General features: G+C 49.1%; 2 protein-coding genes across 2 annotated transcripts in view; one reads left to right on the top strand and one right to left on the bottom strand.

Moving 5' to 3' along the window:
- The window catches only part of NME7 (NME/NM23 family member 7), a 151,542-nt gene extending 148,263 nt beyond the window's left edge, over positions 1–3,279 (top strand). The window contains exon 13 of the mRNA XM_019647564.1: positions 2,481–3,279. Coding sequence (XP_019503109.1) covers positions 2,481–2,513 — 33 coding nt within the window. The 3' untranslated portion in view covers positions 2,514–3,279. The remainder of the gene's footprint in view (positions 1–2,480) is intronic.
- Positions 2,578–24,640, bottom strand: ATP1B1 (ATPase Na+/K+ transporting subunit beta 1). The gene is made up of 6 exons (XM_019647501.1): positions 24,077–24,640; positions 19,602–19,730; positions 8,912–9,067; positions 7,551–7,735; positions 4,860–4,940; positions 2,578–4,013 (listed from the first exon to the last, which is right to left on the bottom strand). Exons 1-6 carry the CDS (start codon positions 24,171–24,173, stop codon positions 3,750–3,752), a joined length of 912 nt encoding a protein of 303 aa, XP_019503046.1. The 5' UTR covers positions 24,174–24,640; the 3' UTR covers positions 2,578–3,749.
- Positions 24,641–24,884: the final 244 nt, after the last annotated feature.

Here is a 24,884-nt window from a genome sequence, read left to right as displayed (position 1 = left end):
CTAAGAGTAGTGTGAAAGAGTTTACTGCCTATGTTTTCTGTTAGGAGTTTTATGGTTTCAGGTCTAACATTTAAGGCTTTAACCCATTTTATTTTTGTATATGGTATAAGAAAGTGGTCCAATTTTTTTTTTTGCAAGTGTTGTCTGTCCAGTTTTTCCAACACCATTTATTGAACAGACTGTCTTCACCCCATTGTACATCCTTGCCTCCTTTGTCATAGATTGACTATATAAATGAATATTTGTTTCTGGGCTCTCTATTCCATTGATCTATATAACTCTTTTTATGTCAGTACACTACTGTTTTGATTATTATAGCTTTGTAGTATAGTTTGATATCAGGGAGCGTGATACCTTCCACTTTTTTCTCACTCAGGATTTTTTTTGGCTATTCAGGATATTTTGTGGTTCTATACTAATTTTAGAATTAGTTGTAATTCTGAGTCTAATTCCATTGGTATTTCAATAAGCGATTGCATCGAATCTATGTATTGCTTTAGGCGGTGAGGGCATTTTAGCAATGTTAATCCTTCTGATTCATGAGCAAGGTATATCCATCCCTTTATTTGAATCTTCTTCAGTATCTTTCTTCAGAGTCTTACAGCTTACAGAGTACAGGTCTTTAACCTCAAACCTAACCTCATTAAACCTAACCTCGGTTAAAAAAAAAAAGGTATTTGCTGCATTATCAAATAAACCCCAAGATTTCAGTGGCTTAACAATAAAAGGTTATTTCTTACTAAGATAAAAAGTTTGAAACTATTGGGTTGTCGGAAAAGTCATGACGTATTTTTTTCTGGTTTTCATTGCAAAAATGTGTCATGACTTTTCTGACAACCCAATACATGTTAGAAGTCAGTTTTCCTCCCCTTGGTGACTCAGGCACCCAGTCTCTGATATTGTGGCTTTGTCATCCATTAGGGGACCATGTTGTGTGTGTCTAGCTGGTGCAGGGAGGATGGAAACAAGAGTTCCAAAACCATGCAAGTACTTAACGTGACCTGCAAAGAAGATAAATCTGTGTGTTCTTCACTTGTGTCTCTGTTCCTCGCTGTTAGAAGAGTGCTTGGCACAGAGCAGGCGGTCAGCCGATACCAATTAATTCAGAGAATACACACCCCACTCCTTTATCTCCTCGTGGAGACAAAACCCTAAGGATCGCTGGTGGGGAGCAGGTTGGCACCGCCTGAAGAGGTTATAGAGAAGCAGGGTTCTGACAGAACCTGGAAGGTGACAGGCAGAGCACACATCCGTAACGGCTCAGAACAGAAGGTGCACTGGGTCAAGTTCACCTAAACAAGGTTGTGACGTGAGAACAGCCTCAAAAATGCCAACCACCCTCCAATTTCAGTCAATGCTCCTTTTCTCAGACCCGAAGCCATTCCCCATCTTGTTCATAAACACGATACTTGTAAGACTCACATACTCCCTGCAAAATGAGTTGCTGTTTCAGCCAGACAGACCATCCTGTTACAGGAATGGTACCGTGGATTTCTACGTGTGTGTGTGTGTTTTTTGTAGCCAGGTAGCCCTGAGTAGCCATGTTGTTTGTTTATAGGTTTTGCTGTGTTTCCTCAAATGTTAAGCAGGGCTCCTAAAACCTTTCCAGCCAGTTCCCTTTGTTGTGTTTTGTTAAATGGAGTCATTGTTCCTCTGGTATGAATTTGCCATCACACGACTGACTGCTCTAGAGATAACCAAGTCTCAGGTAATATTTTTAAAGAATAAACAAGAGAAGATCAGCAGGATGGAAAATGTGAGGCATTTGGGGTGTGTGTGTGGGGGGATTGAAGCTGCTACTGTTGTTTCTGGTCTGTCTCTCCATGTACTACTTTAGGGAGTTAAGGACATTGTAACAATAGGTCTGCCATGGACAGTATTGTCCATCCTGCAGAGGCGTTTCAGCTTCACACCAAAGGGATTTCTCAGGACTGGCCTGAGGCAGGATTTGCTTGAGCTGTGGCTGCACGGGCTGCACAGAAGGTTTCCATTTTCAGAAATATGATGCCATGATTTTCGTTTGGGCAGTTCCCATGTTGGCTAAGTGATACTAAATCTTCAGCTCACTGTTACCTGGAAAATGCTTTTCAAAAGCTCTCTTTTTATCTTGTCATTGAGGCTAATTTTTAAATATGGCTAAATAAGGACTCAGGCCAAACCATGAACCCAAAAGCAAGGTATGTATGAACCGTCTTAATTTATGGACCCTCAAACCTAACCTCATGTTTTTTTAAAACAGACATATCCAGGGTAGCACTAGCAGGAAACACTATTTCATGTTTTCTACGCTGAGTAGAACTGCAAAATGTTTCTGAACTTTAAACTACAATGTCATCGGTGGATGTCTGCCCCCATTGACCTCCCGCCTCTCTGGAAAGGGGTGTGCTTGGCATCCGGTGTCCTGACCCAGCTCTTGGCCTCTGAGGTGCAAAAGATCGAACCCCCGTTGGAACTGTAATGAAACCATGTTTGTCTTTCAGGTTCAGTATTTCTTCAAGATCTTGGATAACTAGCAGTGGAGGAAGTAAGGAAGGCCCAGACTGGGGCATTTAGACAAGAGTGACTCGTGCACGTGAGGAATGTTCATTCTTTTATTGTCCATTGTTTTCACCTGACTGAATACAAGGTCGACAAGAGCACTGAATCCTGGCAATTGTTACATATGTTAGGACATGGATTTGCACTGCAGACAACGTGGAACACCAGTCTATGGGGGACTGCGTTTGCTTTTTATAAAGTCCAAAATAAAGATTTATTTTTCAAACAAGTGACTTTGGTTTATTTCATACATTACACTTTTTTTCTTGCAGAAAAAAATAAAATTGTACAACTGCATAAATATAAAATTCTTCCACCATGAAAATGGTTAAAACATTCATGAAGACACAGCACCAGCAAGTGATGCCTCCAGAGGAAAGGAAAAAAGGAGTCAAAGAAAATGTACAAAGCAAATCAACTAGCCTGATCACTGGCCAAAGTGATGGGAGAGCCAGGTCTCCTACACAGCTTCAGAGCATCCTGGAGGACAAGGTGAGAAGATGGCAAGACAGCATTCGCGACAAAGCCCGACGCTACCCCTCACTTCCGGGTTTCTCTGTAGTGTCACTTAAAATTGAATGGGAGTTCCCCTGTGACAGCCCAGCCCACCCCCCCACCAGCCCCAGGGGGCAAGAAAGAAAAGACCTAACACCACAGGAAAGACTACGGAGTGTGTTAAAAATACTCATTGATGGGTCACTATCTGTGAAAGAGCCAACCCCCACCCCCCAACCAAAAAAAGAAAAACAAAGTACCATGCCAGTTTTATTCCCATTGCATATTTACACCTTGGACAGCAAACCTTGCTCACATAAAGTAGAAAACAGATACGATAAAACATGGCTTGAAAAAATGACCAAAGTGCGCACCTAGTGTACTGCACACTCGATAAAATACACAGCAATACTTAGGGGCAGAAACACTGCTTACTACAAGTCAGTTATGGAATCATAATTTACAGTAAAAATGGGCACGTCCCAAGGCTCAATTTGTTATTTTTCTTTTGTCATTTACAGTAGAATAAATATTTTGTTGCTATTGCTACACTTTAAATTTACATTCTAACCTATTAAATGCAGAAAGCTAGTGTAAAGCGTATAGATTAAGTGTAGGTCCCATACGTATGACAGTTTGTTCAAGACTAGTAGGTTTTTGTATCTTTTTTTTTTTTAACTTTTTAAATGGCTAGTGGGAAAGGTCTGTGCTTGTGATCAGCTCTTAACTTCGATTTTCACATCAAAGCGTCCCTGAAAGCGGTCTTTCTCGCTGTACCCGATGTTCTCACCGTACGCTTTGCACTCTATGCGGATCTCCGTGTCCACGGTGAGGTTGGTGAACTGCACGGCCAGCAGGGGCTGCAGGTAGTTGGGCTGCAGGAGCTTGCCGTAGTAGGGGTAATACTGCAGGGGGAAGCCCGGGTAGCCGCCCATCCCGAAGTACTCCACGTTTCCGACTTTGTCCTTGTCTTCGTCTCGCTAAAAACCGGAGGAAATGAGCGTTGAAAGGCACACATGCAAACGGGACTCGGCCCCCCCAGAGCAGCCTGCACGCCACTGCTAGAGGGACGCCGTCATCCTCCAGCCCGGAGGCAGGTGGACGTTAGCCTCTGGGGGACACGGTACAGGTATGTGACACAGTCGTAGAAGGAGGCTGTTCTCAGTGTACAAATGGAAACTGAGACCAAGGCCAAGCAAGAATTTCTCGGAGCCAACACACCCTCCTAGAAACAGGGCCAACACTGAAACAAATGCTTCGGTGCTGGTCCCGCGGATGGTATTTCTAGAGCGATTATCTCCAAAAATGAACTGTTGGCCTGCCGTATTCTTGGTGCCAGCACAACGCGGGGCTGTTTGGGGACGGACCCCGTTCCTTCCTTCTGCCCTCTCTCAACCAGCCATCAGGCACCGCTTTTTAGAGCTCAAGGGAACATGTGTTGATTGTTACCCTTAATAGTTCATAACAAAAAACCAAACACAAATTTTTTCATGTAAAATTGTCAATTAAAAAAAAAAGGTTGGCCTCAAATTGTTAATGCACCATCTGGGCCAGAGAAGCGCTTGTGGGGGCTGGGTCACCCCTCGGTTCTGGAAAGTGACCCCCCCTGCCCCAACTTACTGAATTCAGGCTATTTCAGTGGAGGAACTGACATGGGGTTCCCTGTCACATCTTTCTGTTCTTTTAAGCAGCTTTCCTCAGCGGACCTACAACTCAGTTGCCTGAGACTGATTCCTGGAAGCAGTGCTTGGTCCCCACATCGAAACCCCCTCCGCCGCCCTCAGCCCCGCCCTCCGCCGCCCTCCGCCCCCGCGCAGGCGCCTCACCTTGCCGGTGCACTGAACAGGCAGCACGTAGGGGTTGTACTTCGTTATGGCGAGACTCTCCAACGACTCATTCTTTGGAGGCTAAAATAAGGCCCACACTGGTCAGTACGTTTGTCAATCTATGTTTTTGAATTTCTGAAAACTAAAAGTCGTCTGTAGCCCCAGCAAGTACACACTGCTGGTGATAAGTCAACTGGAACAGCAGCACCGTTGCGGACGGCAGAATGGCCAGTCTGGGGAAGGACACGCTGGGATTCTGGCGAAGTGAAAATCAGTGCCCAGGTTTTGTGACCCCTACAATTAAGCCATGAGGCAGCCCAGGACGGAGTGGAGCTTCGACCGGGAACCCAGTGTAAGCTGCACTCAAGGGCGCTGAGAAATAAGGGCCAACCCGGAAGCAACGCTCCTCGTTTGCTCAGATGATGATAATTGGATGGAAAAGTTGGTTGGCATTTCTGTTCTTGTAAAACTCGGGCTTGCCTCCCGAGCCATGAACCAATAACCCCATCCTCGCTTCCCCTCCAGCGTGCCTTCTTCAAGCAGGCTCCCCCCCCCCCCCCCCCCCCCCCCGATTTCCAGTGACGTCACTGCCATTTAAGGAGCCTTTCCAGTTCTGTCAGGCAAGTCCCGTATGGAAACAGATAATGGTGGCACTGCCTTAAAGGAAGGGGTCTTGAACGGACCCAGAGTACACTGTGAAAACAGCTGTGGAGTGACATCTCCAGAGCCGTTCTTCCCACACCCCAGGCCACCGCAGGAGGCCTACGGGGAGCATCCTGAACGGGCTCACAGCGGCACAGCACGCGCGTCTTGAGGTGACATGTCACCAAATGACGGTCCACCCAAAGTCAGACCAAAGGCATGATCCCTAGAGCAGCTGGCAACTCCTTTCTGTGCTACCACAGCAAATCCCAGTGAGTGAACATAGATCTGATCCCGTGGAACCTGCTGCCAGCCACTGATGCAGCTTTACGAACATGAAGAGAAATGCCTACTGATGAAGAAGCTACCAGACTCCATCCTCAGGGGATGAGGAAACAGGCACAGGAGGTAAGCGGCTGGGCACTGGGACCCCTGACGAAGACAATCCCAGCAACAAAACAGGTGGGGGCTTGGGGTGCGCTGATGAATTAGAAAGTAGCAAGGGGGTATGCGACTGGAGACCAAATAAAAAAGGGAAAAAAAAAAAAGAGGACTGAAAAGAGAGAGAACCGAACTCATCACCTAACAGAGTATCTATCTCCCTAGAAGCAGACAGAGACTCGACAGCTGCCTCTGTGGGGTGCGGACACCGCTCATCTGTGCAGAGAATGACAAAGTGAGGGACCCAGGGCACAGGTGAGGGGGAGCCTTCCTCTGGCCACGCCGCACCCACGCAGCCCTTCACCGCCAAAGAGCTGATGGGTCTCGGTGGGGAGCTCTCTGGGAGTGGAGTAGGAACGGCAGACCCTAAGTGTGACGTAATGAGTTTGGTTTTCCGTCCATTATGAACGAGTCTACGTGGAATGAAGGTTAACATTCTGTCTAGAGGCACATTCATTTCTGCTGGATCCGGCTGGCCGGCTGGCCATTCCTGCCACTGGTGGCCATCAAGGACGGCTGACGCTCTCCTTAAGCAAATATGGCGTTTTCTTTTGAAAATATTACCCATGGTTAACAAGCATTGTGGAAACAAATCAATAGACTATAATAAAAGATTAATGACCAAAAGAGCTCAATTCCAGGAACGCAGTGAGTTTTGCTCTTCTAACTCAGCGTGCTGCAGTCAATTCCTATCGGAACGAAACGTACACCTGTAACGGCAACGCCTGCAAGGGCGGTTGGGGGGAACCAGCTGGAAGAATCCATGCTGAGGAAAAAGACTGCACCCTTTACTCAGGAGCTCAAGGAGAGAATGAAACGCCTGTTTCCTGAAAGCAGACACACCCCCTGATAAATGCTTCCATCTTTTAAAGAATCCCTCTTATCTTACCAACAAGGCCATCGTCCCGTGATCTCAAGGAATGTCCACCCATTCTAAGTGGCACGAGTGCCACGAGCCAAGAGTTATGGTTATCAAAGTTCAACCTAGACAGCATTCAACTTCTGATTTGGCAATGAAATCTTCGTTCAGAAAAAAAAAAAAAAAGGGTTTTTTTTGTTTTTGTTTTTTCAGATAACCAAATAACTTTTTGAAACACTCTGGCTCTCCAGGGGGACCCAAACCACAACATGACTGTATGTGCAGGTGGCTTTTACATTTTAAAGTATCTTTTCCTGTTTTTGCTTTTGAAGCGTTCACACTATAAAACCTGTTCTCTGGATGCTGAGCAGAAGCACCGAGAGCAGGGCCCCAGGCTCACTTCAGAATTTGGCTCTGCCACTCAGAATGTCTCTCACGCTAGAAAATGAGATTAGTGACAAACTGCAAGGATTCCAAGGTGGGGACAGAAGTGTTTAATGTCACTCTACGGAGTGGACTTCAAAGATATACTTGAAAACTTCCTTATATATACGTGGTCTCTCCTCATGCCCAGTAAGGGCTTCATCCAAAATGTGAGTGGCTCATCTAAATGCTACGATCTAGGTGTATTAAATGTTGAATAACTATGCCGTATGCCTGAAACTAACATTGTATGTTGAGCTATATTTGAATAAAGGTCTTAAAGAAGCCAAAAATAAATAAATTCTGTGATTGAAAGTATTACTTGCCTTAGGTTTGAAGCCCAGAACTCGGTTGAGCTTTATGATGACACAGGGTTTGCCGTCTTTGTAGCCATAGGACTCATCATTTATTCCAGAGCAGTTTCCCAGCCACTCCAGCTTGAACCTGCAGACTTTTCGCTGGCCTGGGCCACTCTCATAGGGTCCTCGGTCTTTGAAGTCACTGGGCACACCTGAAAATGCAAACCCCGTGTTTACACTGCGCTAACACTCCCAATTGCCGCCGCACCCCTGAGAAAGGAAAGGGCTTCCTTCCTTGTCGCGACGACCGAGTCGAAGGCAGTGCTGTTCTGCACGTAAGGCATCGTCTGCATTCAGCAAGGGCTTCCAGCCAAGCAGCTCTTGCCTCTTCACTGATGTTGAAAAGGTATTTTACCAAAAGCAACCGCAGGTACAGAACCCCACACCTGAGCGTCACAGAGGTTGGTAATTAATTTGAGCATGACGTTTGGTCTTTGGCAATATTTCTCTTCCTTAAATAATGGATGACTCAGCTGTTTGGAAGATGGAGGGGAAACTCAATCCCTCTTCCCGACAGGCATCACTTACACCAGTCAACGTCAGCTCAGCTCCACAAGGGGCATTATAATTAGAACACAAATGAAAAGGATTATCAATAATTTTCAGACCTGGCGCTTTTGGTCAGTTTCCTGGAGCTGTGCCCCTAATGAGCAGGTTGAATAGTAAAGAGGGAAAGAATGGGGTTTTTTCTTTTGGAACCACTCAAGGTTTTTTTTAAATTCCTTTGGATTTTAGTTTTTGCCTTTTAAAGTTGTGCGTTCTTATAAGCATTTGTTCAACTGAGAAATTTTGCTGTAGCATTTCTGATTATTCCTCATAACAAACCCAGACAAATAGAAGAAATATAGAATTCAAAGTTAATACAAAGCAGCTTGCATGGAAATCGATGCAAATTATAATTTATATATATTTGTAAGTTCACAAATTAACTATTTTCCCTTCAAATGGTAGAGTACCTTAATTTAGTCCGTCTCCTGTGAAGTGCTTCACCCTAATTATCTATCATGTGGGCCTTTTAATTAATTACTGCAAAGTAAAATGAAAGCCTCCTTTAAATTCTAATGAGAAAAACTTAGTGAAAAGGTTTCTTTTAAATTAGTAAATCTTTTCAAAATGACTTAAAATGGCAATTCACCCCACTTTATGACTAAGCAACAGTCTGCCATATAAAGATCTGGGCCTGGGGGATGCTTGCGTTAGATCGGAAGGACATAAATCCCCCTGGTTCAATCTTTAGTTATTTCGGGAGTATCGTTCAAAGATGAAAGAACAGACAGGAAGCGGGGAATAAGAATTAACCAACAGGCCTCCCAAACGAGGCTACTTACTGCCACAGTCTTCAAAAAACATTTCGTCTTTCTGGATGGAGTCCTTGTACTTCTCCAGGAACCTAATTATGTTCAGCACATAGGCTTCATAGGTCTTGGGGTCTTGGGGACGAAAGGAAATTTCTGTCTTCTGGATCTGCGGAATCTGTGTTAATCCTAGACCAGGCAGAGGGAGAAAAGCAGGAACTCATTAACGGGAAGAGAGTCAGCCAAGATCATTCCAAAGCAGACTCTCTGTGTAGACAACAAGCTTTGCTAATCTCCTCAGGCTAAAAAAGACAGGTTCAATTCTTGGGTCTCTAGTGAAATCACTTCTCTGGCCTTAAGTCCCCACAACTGTGTCTTAATACGTGTATCATTTAAATTTCCCAGCAACATTTCGTGATAGGCGGTGTCTCCACTTTATGAATGGACACGCTTCTTGCACAGAAAGGTTGAGTACTGAGCCCCAGGTCACAGAGGACGCGGTAGACCCAGGATTCCAGCCCACCTACACCGCACGCCCGAGCCTGCTGTCCTTCCAGGGTTCCCTCAAGCGCGCTCCAAAAACATGCACTGCCAGCTCGCCGGCCACATACACTGTTTCGCCAGTGAGCCCATTCCAAACTGCGAGACTCAAGACCACTCTACAGAGACCCGTCTTGGGATCTTTTAACCCAAACTGGAGGATTCACGGGTGTGTGTAACCTGCTTTCCATCCCCAAAGTAAATGGTTATTCTGAGCGTGTCCTGCGCTGGCCAGGATAAAATTCAAACTCTGTACCTTGGGTTTCCACTCTTTAACCAGTTTTTTAGATGCTTTAATTCCCAGAAGCCTCTGCCATCACAAGCCTCCCCAGGCAGATGTTTGGGCAGCAGTCACTGCCCTATCCAGGGGTGCCGGGTGGAGAGTCAATCGCGATGGAACTTATTCTAAATAAATACAAGATGCCGGGTGAAATGTGAATTGCAGGTAAACCACGAAGAAGCTGCTTAAGCATGTCCTACATATTACATGGAACATGTATGACATGGGACTAAATATTACATGGGACAGCCTTATATAAAAAAATTCTGTGGCTTATCTGAAGTTCAAATCTAACTGGGCATCTTGTGTCTTGATTTGCTTATCTGGCAGCCTCATTCTCGTCCCCACTCCCAGATCTGCCCTCTTTGTGGTGAGCACAGATGGTGGCTCCTTGTCACAGCCCTTCAGGGCACCCACGGAGATATGAAGACAATGGCATCCTTACAGTGGGAGGGACCACTAGACCAGAGGAACCGTTCCGCAGCCCCATTTGTGGGGTTCAAGAACAGGCACCCGTGAGGCTGGGCCGACTGGCTGCTGTTTTTCTAGTGGTTGAGGATGGCTCTGAGCTTCCAAAGTGGTAAGATAATGAGGGGCCTGGCTCAGGGGGCAGGATGGGCCCCCTATTCGGAGGAATGGAGAGGATGGAGAAGGAGAAGGGGCCGGAGTCAGGCAGAGGCGTTGCCTGAGACAAACTAGGAGGGACGTTAAGAATCAGCTCAGAAAGGATGATGTGGGACCTCAGGAATTCGGGGGGGAAACAGCCATCAACAGTGATGGGAAGGGGTCAAAGGGGAAGTGAGCAGAATTCGCTCATAAAAAAATCCTCGGTTAAAAATAAACAAAGGGTACTACAATTAAAACTTAATTCTTTAAATACTCCCAGACCATGTAAAACTGTATAACTACAGGCATTTCAGTATACCCTGAACCATCTTTTTCGACATTAAGTTAGAAAAATTGGTGCCATGATCATTTCTGGTTCAGAGACACTATAACAAAAATGATAGATACCTACAAAAATAAAGCGAAAGAGTAGAAGCTTCCACTGGGATTGCATGCTTGAGGAGGCGTGCCAGGGAGGGTCTTAACCGGTTTGAGTTGTAAGGAGACACTGAAGTCAGGTGATGTGCCTGGAGCTGGGGAGGGGCGAGGCAGGCCCTGGGCCAGAGGGCCAGCAGAGCTGGGGACGGGACGGCTGTGTGCCTAGAACAATCCTGGAGTGGGGAGAGAATGGAGCCTCGAGGGACAGTCTCATGAAGGTTCACTGGGACAGCCAGTGCAGGAGTCCAGAGGACTCAGGCGGAAGTTTGCAGAAACCTATTTCAGGTGTTCTGTGTGGTGGGGTGGGGCTGGGGACAGAAATAGAGAAGAACTGTGTGCACAGAGTTAACCTGAACTTGGGAACGAGAAGGCAGGAGACTGGGGGGGCAGACAGCAGGGTGAGGAAGAGGAGGAGGGCAACTGTCAGAAACCCAGGGTGGGGTTCACTGAACCTTCTGACAGGGAGAGGGTGGGGGAGAACCAGTCCGCCGACCAAAGGACATCAGCAGAGCGCTTTTCATTCCACCACGATGCCAAGGCCAGGGTCACCATTAAGAGACCAGGTGACACGTGTGAGACCCCAAAGCACAAGCTCTGGGCCCCTTGCTCACAAAAGCAAATTGATGGTGACGCATCCTTCAGAAACCTGTGAGCTCTGGTCAGGACTCAGTCCACGCTTCGCTGGAGGCTTACACCAGCCTTTTTAGTAGCAAGCGCTGCTGTCGTAACCATCTAAGAGCTGAGGTATGCAAACAGTAGACAATTATTATTACCGATGGCCCCGAAAAGACACAATTGGTCTCGTGCCTTTCTAGACAGCACAAAGGAGTAATGAAAACCAAGTAATGGAATCACACCCGTTCCACCCGTGGGCCCGAATTCCTCAGGCAGCATGGCTCACAGCCTAAGCCCAGCCAAGTCTGTCCAGTACCACGTGAGAGAAATGCAGATGGAAGATGCTTGAAGAATCGTGACTCTGTCTTATACAGAAACCATCAGAAGCCGGCGAAACCAAGAATGCAGGAGGTGAGATGGACGGCTGAGCACGGGGTCTTGGAATCCTGTGACCTGCCAGCTGGGTTAGACCTTGGGCCACAGTCTCTGTCTCGTCCTTTCCAGAAAGAACCTCAGTATAGGAGGCAGGCCAGGAATGAGAGACCAACCCCAGGACGCTGAGCCATGTCCACTCTCTTCTGTAGGTTCAAGTTGCCCTCTGGACTCTCGGAGGGGGTGACTACTACCACAAGCCTCAGTGGCCATCCTTTTAGGAAAGCCAACTTCTGATCTGAACATTTCCAGAAAAGCATAAATGGTTTGGGTTTCGGTCATGCAATCAGCCCCCCTCTCTAAACCCTCCCCTACGGAGCACACGCACACACAGATTGCCATGTCCCGTGTGGCCACCGCCTCTGTAACTCTGCTCGCCTTCCTCCCAGTTTTGGAAGGTCTCTGACTGTCACTGTGGGCCTCTGCCTCCTCTGTCCTCCTTGTCCTGAGCCTGCTGGCCTGGTCTGAGAGTTCCTTCCTGGAACCATCACTCATCCATCAGTCCCCGGGCCTGTCTGGTCTGATCATCTTAATTAGGAGAGTTCTCTGATGACATCTTCTCCAAGCCCTCAGGAAACTAATTCCTCATCTCAAAAGTAATTTCTCTAAAGCAATTAAATACAGGAGGCAAATGAAGGACCCTTGAACCGATGTGCAAATCCTTTCAATTACTGACTTGACGTTATCAGACTAACAGTAACAGGAAGACGAGAAAGAGAAGGAATGGAACAGGGCCCGGCGCCTCCGTTCATATTTTGAGTCCACACACCAATTCCTCCACGGTCGCCCTCTCTAGGGGAGACAGGAGTCCCACCTTGCTGACTGGGGCTCTCCCTGTTGCCCCCACTACATGGGAGACTGCAGCCTGTCCAGCTCTGCACTGCCCACTGCTCACGGTGCTAGTTCCAAACGGACAAGGATGAGCCTTGTCTGGACTCTCACTCCCAGAGGCCGGAGACGGCAGCACACCCAATCACTGGCTTGTGGTTTCAAATTATATTCCAGGAAACACATCTAACCTTTTGCCTCTCCAATCTCCTGAGCCTGAGCTGACATTAACCACGCCGAGTTCTATCCGGCTTTGCCCAAACAAAGCCCTGATATGACCATTTGACTTAAATTACATATTGATTATTATTTATTAAAGCACCCTGAAAGGATTGAAATAATTTGGATATGGAAATCCTAATAGTTTTTAATGCCTATGTCAACTTTATGTAAGATTTGGAAACGTTTGGCTTCTCACTCGCTGTTTAGTTACACTTGCCTTTCCTTGGTCCCCATCTCTTGAGAAACAAGGAGAAAAAAAATTGTTGGCTTTAGTGGGTGTTCATAGCAGGAGGGGGAGCCGACAAGAGAAAGGGAATGGAGAAAAGAAGCTTTTCATTAAGAAAGAAGTATTTTGTTTCCAATCAGGTTGATCATGTAGCAAGTTTACAGTTTCTCAGTCTACTTGTGAGCTCGAAGTATTTAAACTAGAATGCAGCCCATTTTAACCTTGGAAGTCACTCAAATGAATCCCAAAGCACAGATGCTTGTACCTGTCATTGAATACATCTGATAAATCACTGAGCCACCTACGGCTGGCCCTTGAACATCACTTACATGCGGATTTTTTTCAATACATTGGAAAATTTGCGGGGAGATTTGTAACAATTTGAAAAAATGCGCAAAATGAACCGCATAGCCTAGAAATATCAAAAAAGTCACCAAGTTGGGTAAGTTCCGAATGCATAAACTATATGCACTTATTATCTCTTCCTTATAATCTTACCATTTTTTCATCTTAGAGTAATAATACAGTATATTATATAGCATAGAAAATATGTGTTAATTGACTGTTATCAGTAAGGATTCCAGTTGCAGTAGATTATTAGTAAACTTTTGGGGGAGTCAAAAGGTAGACATGGATTTTCAACTGAATGGGGGGGATCAGCAACCTTAAGCCCCGGGGTTGTTCAAGAGTCAACTCTACTCCAAATAAGCCCCATTTTCCATAGACACCTCCAGTACGGTACCCAATACACCAAGGGAACAGGAGGCAAAGAAACACTTAGAAATGCAGCCATGCACACAATACATGCATGGCATGGCTTTCCTGTACCTGTCGAGTTGAAAAGTAATTTCCAGTTTAAAAAAAAAAAAGAAAAAACGGGTATGAGTTTATACACGTTCATATTCATACATATCTATGTACACATCTAGGTGTGTGTACACACACACACACACACACACACACACACACACACACACACACACCTTTCAAATGCCACTGGCATATTTACGGATTTTGTTTTAATTTTTATTTTGCCTGTGCAGGATCAGTATCAATTTACCTAACAGAACAGAAGGAGGACCAAGGAAAAAAGGCACCTATGTGCTTTCTGGAAACCAGCAGCCTTTGCCTCACCTTTTGACAGGGACTGTGGGATCAGGCAGAGTCAGCGCCCCGCCTCCAGGCAGGCCCCCGGCTAGACCCTCCCTTGGAGAAGTCCCTGAAGGATGCCTTGCTGGACTTTCTCTACAAGCCATGCGGTGCTCAACAACCCTCAGCGGACGAAAGCCTCTCTCTGGCCTAAGCTACACCCACACACGCTCTGGTTGAAGGCCAGAATGACCCTCTCTCATCGGGCTGTTTATCCATTTTCCGGTGAGCAGAGACAGAATTATTTCGTTCAGAGATCTGTCTTCAAAAGCGCATGTCACCTCACAGGGCCATCTCTTTGCTAGTTTGCATAGCTCATGACTGCTTATTCCCAAAGGGACCACTTTTATAATGGGGAAAATGTAAACAGAGGCCAACGCTAGTATTTTACATTAACTATGCTTTTCTGTTCCAGACCAACCTGAGGGACCAGTGCATACAGTGTCCCTGACTCGCCCAGATACAAAACATCACATTTGCCGAGTGACCCACCTCCTGAAATAAGACACATCTGATAGTGTCTATGCATGCGTGTCTGTGGGGGAAAGTACACTCTTCTGGTTGGAAGCCACTAGATACTACTTCCCTGTTCCCCTTCACCTCCCAGCGTCTCCCCTGTCTGCCTCAGATGGGCCCCTGGTCCTGAGATTACGAGGCCAGGAGCACAGACTCGCCAGATGTCAGCCAGCCCAAACCCATCACACGTCACCTCCGTGGAAATGGCGGCCCTGAGGCCAGGGCGCCCTTCCCTCGGGAAGCACAGCAGGAAGGCCTAAAGGCCCAAATGGAGCACCACAGATTCAGCATTTTTATCCCGACCCCCGTGGGATTTGTCACCTGGTCCTCTTTATCAGGGCTCTCTGCTCACTCATCTGAAAGCACACACAGAGCAAGCGCCATTTTTCCGTGGCTCCGCCATTTTACACTTAATCACTAGGCTTCCTGTTGTATCCTTGTCTTTAGAAATGAAGAAATGGCTACATGGGTAGGTGGCTTGTTGAAGCCACTGAGGCTGGGGACACTGAGGAACAAGAACTGGGATCTGCCAGCCTAAACCCTTTGCCGCACTGAGCCTGGGCAGCACAGCAGCCTCTGGAAGTCCTATCTGCCCCAGTGCCAGCTCATCACGGCCTCCAGCTCTGCAAGGAGGCCGCAGGACCCCCCGGGGGTGGGGGCAGAGGGGACAGGAGAGGCACCACAGGTTCACATCAGCTCGCAGATTACGAATCAGTGCAGTCTGATCAGCAACGGCAGAAAAACACCCTATTGGCACCTTGAAACAACTCCTCCAACATATAGGGAAGCCAAACATTTCCAATTCTCCCTTTGAAATTTCAGTGACAGAAAGTCCTACGAGTGTGATGCAGTTTGGAAAAAACAACAGGCAATAATTCTGAGATGGATATAATGCCGTCTCAAGGATTTTACATACACTGCAGTCTGAATTGTAATGCATGGGAGCCTACTGGATTTTAAGACAAGGTGTTCCCCTCTGACAAGAAAGATGAAGTCAAGGCCGCTGGAGGTGCCCGTTTGGCCTGCTGGCTTCAGCCACCCTACTGTCCCACCTCCATGCTCGTTACCACCGCACCAAGACTAGGACCCTCTTAAAATGAATCTCTCCAGCACGGACTCATCCGTACTTTGCAACGGAAGAGAAGCCGCCACAACCTTAGGAGGAAGAGTACATGTTCATACCTGCTTAGCAGGCAGCACGGCGGCTGCGATGTCCCCTGGACCCACCTACTGACACTCGGTGGCCTTCGTTTCATTCCGCTGTGGCTCCATGAGCTCGGGTTGGGTAGGGGCCGCACAGAGGGAAGGGGAGACGTTGTCATGATAGCACGAGGCAGGCTGCAAGGGAGTCGGGGTCAAACCAGGGACAGGGGCACCCCAGCCTCTCCAGACCCCACGGCAGTCACGTGGGGAGATGCTGCTGACCCCATCCATGAGGACTCTCTCCTAAGAGGGTCTGCCCAGGAGAACGGTTTGGCAGGGGCTAACCCAGCTGAGTGTGGGCATTTTAAAGATTACAGAATACAATGTCACCTAAGTTTACCTAAAAACCTTTCAAGTGTGTTTCCTAATCCAACTTCTCCCAAACACGTCCTAGAAAGCTAAGATTCGAATAACTTCATAAAAATGTTAAGTGTACAAAGTGTCTCTGCTACCAACACCCAAAGCTCGGGGCTGGAAACATGGAACTCGGCTTCTGGCGGACGCAGAGGGCTGTGAAGAGCTACACTGTCCTCAAGGCCAACAGCCGTGCCAGGCAACGTCCTGCTCACCTCACAGGTATCCATCATCTCCTTTGAGCCTCACAGGGCACTACTGTCAGGTTACAGGTGAGAAAACGCAGGCTTAGTGAGGCAAAGCACAGGTGAGATGGTGGGGACCGCCCAGCTCCAGTCCCCGCGTCCCCGCTGGTCCACTTCAGGGTGAACCCACTGTGATGGCTCAGGAGCTCAGGGCTGCTTTCAGATTTAGGTGAGGCAACAGGAAATCGCCAATTAGCAACCATTCTGACCCACAAAAGCAACAATTGAATATGTGTTAACCTACTATGTCAGCTGAGGCTCCAGCCGGTACCCCTGCACCCCCAGCTGAGTGGACACGGGCAGACCTGTGTCCAAACCCCACAGCAGAAGGAGCCACAGAAGCATGAGTGGCCGCCCCCACTTAGGCCAAGAAATGGTCCCTGTGACCCATTTCTTTCTGAAATTGCACTTGCATTTTGCAACTTAGTCTTTTCTCGGAGGTGTTCATGCCTGGCCTGTCATCCTGTCCGATGTCAGAGGCAGGCAGACCCAATGTGCTGCACAGCTGCTCTGCTCGGCGACCTTCAAACGTGTTAGGAGAAGAGATCTAATTACGAGGTGCTCTGTGTGCTGGGCCCGGGAGACTAGGCCTCCAACGCAGTTAGTAACAGCACTAGTACGTCTTTAAATTTTTGAACGATGTGCCAGGTCTTTCGCACTCACTAGGCTCATTTGACTTAAATATACAGTTTCCCCTCTTTACCTGCCATAAAAATGGAGGCTCAGAGATATGAAGTTGAAGCCAAAAAGTTGCCAGGGTTTCCTCCCTACACATTTGTTCAGGCTCCGGCTTGAGGGTATAGTTATTGCCTGTCCCAGATACAAATTCTTAAGGTTTTTCTGAAACATGCCAAGAAGAGGGACCCCTTCAGGGTCCCTCAGAGCACTAGGGACAGTCCAGGGCCTCCCGGCTCCAAGGCCACTATCGTTTGCAAACTGATGTCATGTCCCTTGGAAAGGTGATGGTAGAGGGGGGCTTGGCCTCAACTCCCCTGGCGGGGTGAGGGGTTGAGGAAAAGGAGAGACAGAGAATGACAAATAACCCAGGCGACAGGATGGGGCGGCTGGAGGACTGAGGAAGCCCTTTTTCTGTGACTCAGACCAAGGGACGGGAATGCATATTTCCAAGATGAGCCACCAGCATTCCTCTGGACAAGCGACGGTCTGTCAGGTCAGTCCAGCTGCTGGGAGGACACTAAATATAGGTACTGAGAATGTGTCTTTTAGGAAGAGGCTGATGGAAGGGGAGCGAGGTGAGGAGAGAATGCTGGAAGGGCTGAGCCCCCTCAGCCAGCTTTCCCAGCCAAGGTCATCTGCAAGTCCCGACTTACAAGGGCCGGCTCGCTGGCTGTTTCCTTTGAAAGTGAAATTTCCCTTTCTGCAAAGAACACGCAGGAAGTTTTTATCAAAGGCCGACTCCCCAAAACGTATATAGTCAAGAACCATTAAATCTGGGAAAGTAAAGAAAATGCTTGCCTTTGTGGTCACCTGTAGCCCTGAGTATAAGAATTATAAAATAGCATCATGATTAAAGAATAGCTTTTAAGTGGCAAAAAAAATAAATAAAAGATCTATACAAATTTAAATTATGATTATTAATGCAACTGTAAAAAGTCTTAACAGAAGAGGACACAAAAAGACACGCCGTGCTTTACTGTCCCCAAGCCCAGGGTACATACAACACGTTTCCTTAGGATCGTAAGTGTCACTGCGCGCGCCAGAATTATCCCCTCAACCCTTCCAGACTCACCTCTTTTGGGGAAATAGTTGCTGGAAACTGTGGGTTATTATTAAGCAGGTTGCAGTCATTTTATATACTTACATGTGTTCTTTTTCCACTTTGAAAGTCCTCTAAATCTAAATTTACGTGGAAATATTTAGGGTTTTCCTTACAACAGAGGACGATTTGACTTGGAGCTAAAAGACAATGTTTGCCATCTCTGCGTTCTGAAAATCTATTTCTGAGAGTCTTCCCCACACCCCAAGAAGTGGACATGACAAGTCTGCGACGGGCGACCACAGATGACCAAGGCTGCTCAGTGTCATGACAATGGCCTCAAGATTGTCACCTAAATACAGCTGTTACTAGATCGTTGCCCAGGGAAAGTGGAGAGGGGACACGTCATTGCTGAACACCACTCCCCACCACCCAGGCGGCCTCAAGGTCATTTTTAAGGACAGAACCCGGAAGTTATGCAACATTTCCTCTCCTCCTCAGGCCTCCCGACAGTGATTTTAACAGCCAGACAGTAGAATCACATTTGTTGTTGCTCAGCTGTCTGTCGTCCTGCCACCATCAGGCATGACGGCAGTGGCCCTTCCTGGGGTTTAGTGACAGGTAGGACATGCACAGCTGCAGGTCACTCCACAGTGACAGCACCCAGATGACAGCAGGGCCGCTGTGGCATTCTGCCTTTTCTATAACCTTTGTTCACCCAAGTTGTCAGCGCTAAAGGAGGCGGTGAAACTGGAAAGTGGGTCCAGGAAGCCAGTCAATGAGACTCTTATTAAACTAACAGGTATAAACATTGAGAATTGAAAAGAGAGAGTACTTTTGTTCAAGGTCAAACTGCAAGTCAGTAGCAGGTGGGAGAATGGACCCCTGGAGTCCTGGCTCCTCTCCCTAAAAATCAGTTAACCGTTAAAAGCAGAAGCCAACGCGATTTTTTTAAAGGATTTATCTGAGTCACAGTCCCCTCAAGAAAGTGAAAAATGTGCATGAGAGCTAGAAGGGCCCTGGAGTGATCCCACCAACCAAGCCCTCGGGCGTTAGGGACGAGGGGCTGGAAGCCACCATTGGAAACACGTGGCAGGTGACTGGCAGGCTGGGTTGGGGACCAGGGTGCTGTCACCTTCACGGCAGAGCTGTGACAGTAACATGTCTGCAGCCCTGGGGCTCTGCCTGCAGTGCGGACAAGAGACCTGGCTCAACAGAGAGCCGTTCCTTCTTTCCTCTGCAGACTTGGTTCACTGCTACCTTACAAGAACTTTCAGAATAATCTGTCTCAACCGAATCAGTGACACCCATTTTACCTCTGGGAGAACTGGACATAGGCAGGTTCATTTTACCTGGTGGGGCCACTCGGTCCTGATAGGTGGGCCTGAATTCATTGATGGTGAGCAGCATCACCTGGATGGTTCCGATGAAGATGCCGGCCAGGCAGCCATAAAATATCACGTAGAACAGAAGGATCTTAACTGCAAGGGGGACAGACAGAAACAAAAGGCTGTGATGCAGTCACGGACACACGTCTCCTCTTCCCAGAGATGAATGGACTTCCTCCCGGCTTCCCTGCGCCCTTCAGAGCTTCCTCTCCCCGCACTGTGACCAAACAGTGATCCCAACAGTGACCCTCACCCCTGGACCGTGCGGTGAGGATGGGGGAAGGGCAGCCCTCCACTACAGTGTGTGCGCCTGTTGGGGGGTGGTTATGAGGGGCAGGAATATTCAGGGAGAACCAAAATTCTTTACAGGAAGTAATTCCACTCCCTAACTTAAACTTTTCGTGAAGATCACCAGTAAAATCTAGGGCTGTGTTTGTGTGCTTGTGCAATGTATTTCAGAGATGGCGATATAGTCCCTTCGGGACTTCTGTTTTCTTGGCTGGCTTATCCCTTGCCATTTCCATCCTACAGCCTAGGCTCTGCTGCATCTTCAAAGGCACAAAAGCTGTCCCTGAGCAGCCAGCGAGGTTCTCCTGCTTGTCACTGTCACTGTCCCTTTGATCGGTGCTATTGACTAAGCCGACTTTCCCTTCAGATGTACCAAACCAGAAAAAAAAGGAAAAATGGCTCTAGTAAAAACCGCAAGCACAGTTTTATTTCATCTTCTGTCTGGATCCGGAATAATGAAGCATGGGCTTAATGAGCTGCATTTTCTTTTCCCCCCCGGATAGTGGAGGCTGAGTGCTGCAAAAGCAAAAAAACAAACAAAAAACCCACCAAAACCCCAAGCAGCCGGAGCCTGGAATGAGGCTATCAGTTTACTGGTTTACAAGGATCATCTCCCCGATTAGCCGCATAGTAACAGGCTGTACTAGGCATCGCCTGGCAGCCCTGTGCCAGCCAAACAACTCGATGTGAATGCAAAGTGGGGAGAAGTGAACTGTGCCGCTATCAGGTCTGAAACATGACTGCACAAAAGAGGCCCGGGTTACTTCTGAAAATGGCCAGATCTCATGCATTAGATGGTGGGGTCCTTGGGGAAAAGCCACAGAACGAAAGTGTTACTGAAAAGACCAGTAGGTGGGCGGTAGGAGGGCAGTAGGGAGAGGGTGGGTACACCTCTGTGGGCACTGCCAGGTCTCCCTACATTTAAAAGCCCAATTTTCCTATCAGCAAAAAAAACCCCAAAAAAACCAGTTCAGGGAAATCATGCTATCAAGTTGTTAAAACAAGCAATACACACATAAACCACACCAAAATGCTCACTATAATCCTCCTCCTCTATCAGGTAGAAAAAGAACAAGGAAAAAGGCAAAGACTGTGTACCCCGGGACCACAGCAGCCCAGCTCAGGTCCTGCCTCCCAGCAGGGCAAGGGTTAAGCGCTGCTGCGTTTGTTCGTTAGGTTTCCAGGCAGCAGCAGGCAAGTGGCAAGGCTGTGACGTCAAGAGATCTGGAAAAATTTTCCAGTGAAAGCTCCTAAGAGGTGCAGGAGTCGGTGGAACAGGATCGGAGAGAGAACTTTGTAACCTTCTGTGTGGATGCCCCCGCCTCGCCTCGGTGCCCTGAGCTTAACCACCTTCGCCTCTTCCAATAACCAGAGCATTTTAGGTGCTTTCCTTGGGCTCCGGGTACCTAAGGCTCACAACATAAGAAGATACACAATAATGGAGGCGACGATGTAAAACACAAACACAGCGATGGAAAAACAAGTCATTTGCCAAGCACACTGATTACATGTAAGAAGCTACGGCTTTTCCATTCTGCCCGACGCTAAACCCCTAAGAGAAGTGAGGAATCCCTCCCTTCTGCTTTCAGATGTTACTGAGCAAAGTCTGCCCAGTCACTGAGGTGAGGTCACTTGATTAGAGGGGGGCAGGCACGTCTGGTGGGGCCTGTGCCATGGGCTCACCAGCACGCAGGCCACCAGGGGCTGCTCAAAAAGAAAAGCCGGACAAACTGTGCCAGCCGGCCAGGGTGGCACAGAGGGTAAGCTGTAGAGGCATCTTTTCCCTTTTGAAGCAGGTTTTCTTCTTTTTAGAAAGTACAAGTAATATAGAGGTTTTCCAATGGTAGGGGGAGATGACCCTTCCAAAGGGTCATAAGCAGAAGCAAAAAGAGGCACCTGGGCCCAGCCGTCAGCATAACACCTCCCAATACCTGTGAAGGTAATAGAGGCAGGAAGCACAGGTGGTTTGCATGCCGTGATTTCACCAGCAGGTGCCAGGCAAGGCTCCTGCGTCCATCTTGGTGAAAATCTACCTAAAAGCAAAACTGAGCCAAGGGCAACCTGCCCTAGTCCCAAGGGCATCCATGCTGGGCCCAGGGCTGGAAAGGTGGCATGTTCTCCATCAGAGACAGCAGCCGCTGCCCCCTTCTCTCCCTACCGCAGGCTCTTTCTTACATGCGAGAAAGGAGTGGACATATTCGTGCAAGACAAAAACTGGATTTTTAGCCCAGAATCTGCCCCTTGGAAACTAGCAGAAAAGATGAGATAGGCTCACGGTCCTGGTGTCTGCATTCACAAACCCTATTGCCGGATGTGGAACCAAGACACAGAAATCCTCTCTCTCTCTGCGCTCTCCCCCCACCACCACCTCCTTTCCCTCCCACCCCCCACGGAGGTGCTGCCCCATTAAATGTCGGCTTACAGAACAAGTAGCTCTATACTGCCTTACCCTCTCTAAAGCAAATATTATTCTGGAATTGGAATGAGGAAAGAAATATATTTTATGAGGGGGAAACGCTAGAGGGCAAATTTCGCAATTTGCCCGGAGTCAGTGCAGCCTGGGGCAGATGACGAGGCTGGGGTCAGACCACCAGGGCAGGGAGCTCCAGCGCATCTGGGAGAAGGGGGGCCATCCGCAGTGCACCCCCCCCCCAGGCCTCACTCAAGTTACAGGGAGTTGCTAGGAGATGGCCTGGCCGGGAGCCTGTGCAGTTCACCCTACACACGCCCTGAGCTCCTCAGGTTTTCGCTTCCACCTTAAGGAAACACAGTGCTATCCATGCAAGCGTGAGAAACCATGGCGGTAATCCCACCGAAGAACATAGCCTCCCCCAAATAAAGCATAAAATACAAGCTAAAAGCCATCGCTTTAGAGACCTACATGTAACATGGCTCAGGGATACCTATGCTTCCCAGTAGCACCTTGGAAGGAGGTTTCACCTTGACTAACCTTGAAGGGTGATGCATTATTAACCCTTTACTTTTCAATAGAGAGAGGCCCACGCTACTGGCTGCGTTTTTTTTTTTTCTTTACAAAAATCATATATTCCGGCTTCTTCCATTTCAAAATGTCAGCCAAGCACTATTTCCCTGACTCATTCTGCTGATGTCCAGATCCTCCCAATCGGGAGCCTGCACCAGCCCCTCTCCAGGGCTCCCTCAGCGGCTGCAGTGGTGGTGCAGGTGTCGATGGTGGTGATGATGATATTAGAGGAGGAGGAGGGGGCAGTGATGCAGGAGCGGGGGGGAGTTCCCTCCCAATCTCTGCAGTCACGACTCATAGATTTGCCTACAACTCTGCCCTTCAAAATGACCTTTAAAAAAAAATGTCACTCTCCTGGTGTAGGGAGGTAGAAAACAAGTAAGGTACCTCATTTTCAATGGGGAAAAAAAGAAACATCCATCCAGCCAAGCAACAGGATACCTCAAATCTTACAAGATGACCTGCTTCTGCCTTTGTGTCATTTGCTTCTTGGATGAACCCTTCACGGTAATTAACCCAAGGTACTGACTCTGCACCTCTCCGTGAAGACACTGAAAACAGACTTTGCCATGTTTCGGGGTCATGGTTCAGAAACCCAGTCCTGACATGGCGCTTCGTGGGCCATTTCGGGGCTGTGATGACTCCAGGGGAGGTCACAGGGAGTGGGGGGGGGGGCTGTGGAAATCGCTATGAAATACTGCTTTGTGGATGGGCTCCCCCGCACCGCGTCTTTGAGGTACACATTTAGATTAAAAGAAGGTGCTATGACATGCAACCTCGCCTGCATCAATCCGATTACTCTCACGAGGTTCTCTCACAGCCTCAAATCTCGTTATTTTTATTTATTTACTGAAAGGACTTGGGGCATGGCCATCGGGGGAGGCACATCTCGTCTACCAGTGCCTCAAGCGATGCTCGCACAGACTGCAAATTAATCACCTAAGACGAGACCGCTGCCGTGTCCAGAAGCCCCCGCCCCGCGCGCGTCCTGGGGGCTGCATTCCGCACAGGACGACAAGCCCGGCCGGCGCGAGGCCACTCCACCCTCGCCCGCGCGTGGGTGCGGAGCGGCCCGCAGAGCCTGCGCTGGGGATACGCCGCCCGGGAGAGAGGGGGCGGCTGGGGCGGCGGAGGGGAGCGGGGGCAGAGCCGCGGCCGCGGTACTTACACCAGCTGCCACCGGTCCTGCCCAAAAACTCCTTCTTCTCCGAGTTCCAGATGAACTTCTTCCAGCCGCCCTCCTCCTTGGCTTTCCCGCGGGCCATGGCGGTGGGTCAGCAGCTGCCGCCGAGGCTCAGGGTGTGACTGCGGCGTGCGCCCTCGGTGCTCTCCGGCCGCCGCTCTGCGCAGGCTGCACCCGCCGCTGCCGCTGCGGCGCTCCGAGTGCCAGACGCGCGGCGGCGGAGCCGGAGCCCGAGCGGGAGGCGGGGGCGGCGCGGGCGGAGGGAGGGGCCGCGCAGGCTGGGCGGCTCCGAGCCCCGCACCTATTGGTGGGCACGCGGCCGCTCACCGGCTCGCCTTGGTCCGCCACGCGCTCTCGCCCTTGGGGTTCGGGGTCTCCGCGAACCCGCAGCTGTCACTCCCGCTGCCACTGGGGACGCAGGCTCGGCCCCCGCGTCCTATGACCTCTGTGGACCCAGGTAGGGGCAGGAGAAAGGCAGCGGGAAGGACGGACACACGGACGGCGGGCCCACCACGCGCGCGGCGGCCACGAGCAGAGCGATTGGCGGAGGGCGCACGCTCTACCTTTACTATATACCGCGCCGCGGCGGCACGCGGCTCCGCCCACTAGCGGCCCAGCCGGCCAATCGCCGGCGCGGGGGCGGGGCCTCGGGCCCGAGGGGGTGAGCGCGGGGCCGGCACAAAGGAGCGGCGGCTGCGAGAGGGGCGGGCTGGCGAGCGGGGGCGCGGACAGGGTTGGCGGGGACCGCGGGGAGCGCGCTGGCGGCGGCGCGCAGCCTCCCCGCGCCGGGCTG

This window comes from Hipposideros armiger, unplaced genomic scaffold, assembly GCF_001890085.2.
Source record: "Hipposideros armiger isolate ML-2016 unplaced genomic scaffold, ASM189008v1 scaffold_6, whole genome shotgun sequence".
NCBI lineage: Eukaryota > Metazoa > Chordata > Mammalia > Chiroptera > Hipposideridae > Hipposideros > Hipposideros armiger.
Note: the sequence above shows the minus strand (reverse complement) of the source record. Positions and strands in the feature narration are given on the sequence as shown.

Coding starts and splice junctions, on each gene's coding strand:
- ATP1B1 (XM_019647501.1), bottom strand. CDS start 24,173: ATGGCCCGCGGGAAAGCCAAGGAGGAGGGCGGCTGGAAGAAGTTCATC. Junction 7,736..8,911: donor GTTTTTTGAAGACTGTGGCA/GTAAGTAGCCTC, acceptor TTGCATTTTCAG/GTGTGCCCAGTGACTTCAAA. Junction 4,941..7,550: donor TTCTGGGCTTCAAACCTAAG/GCAAGTAATACT, acceptor GCCTTATTTTAG/CCTCCAAAGAATGAGTCGTT.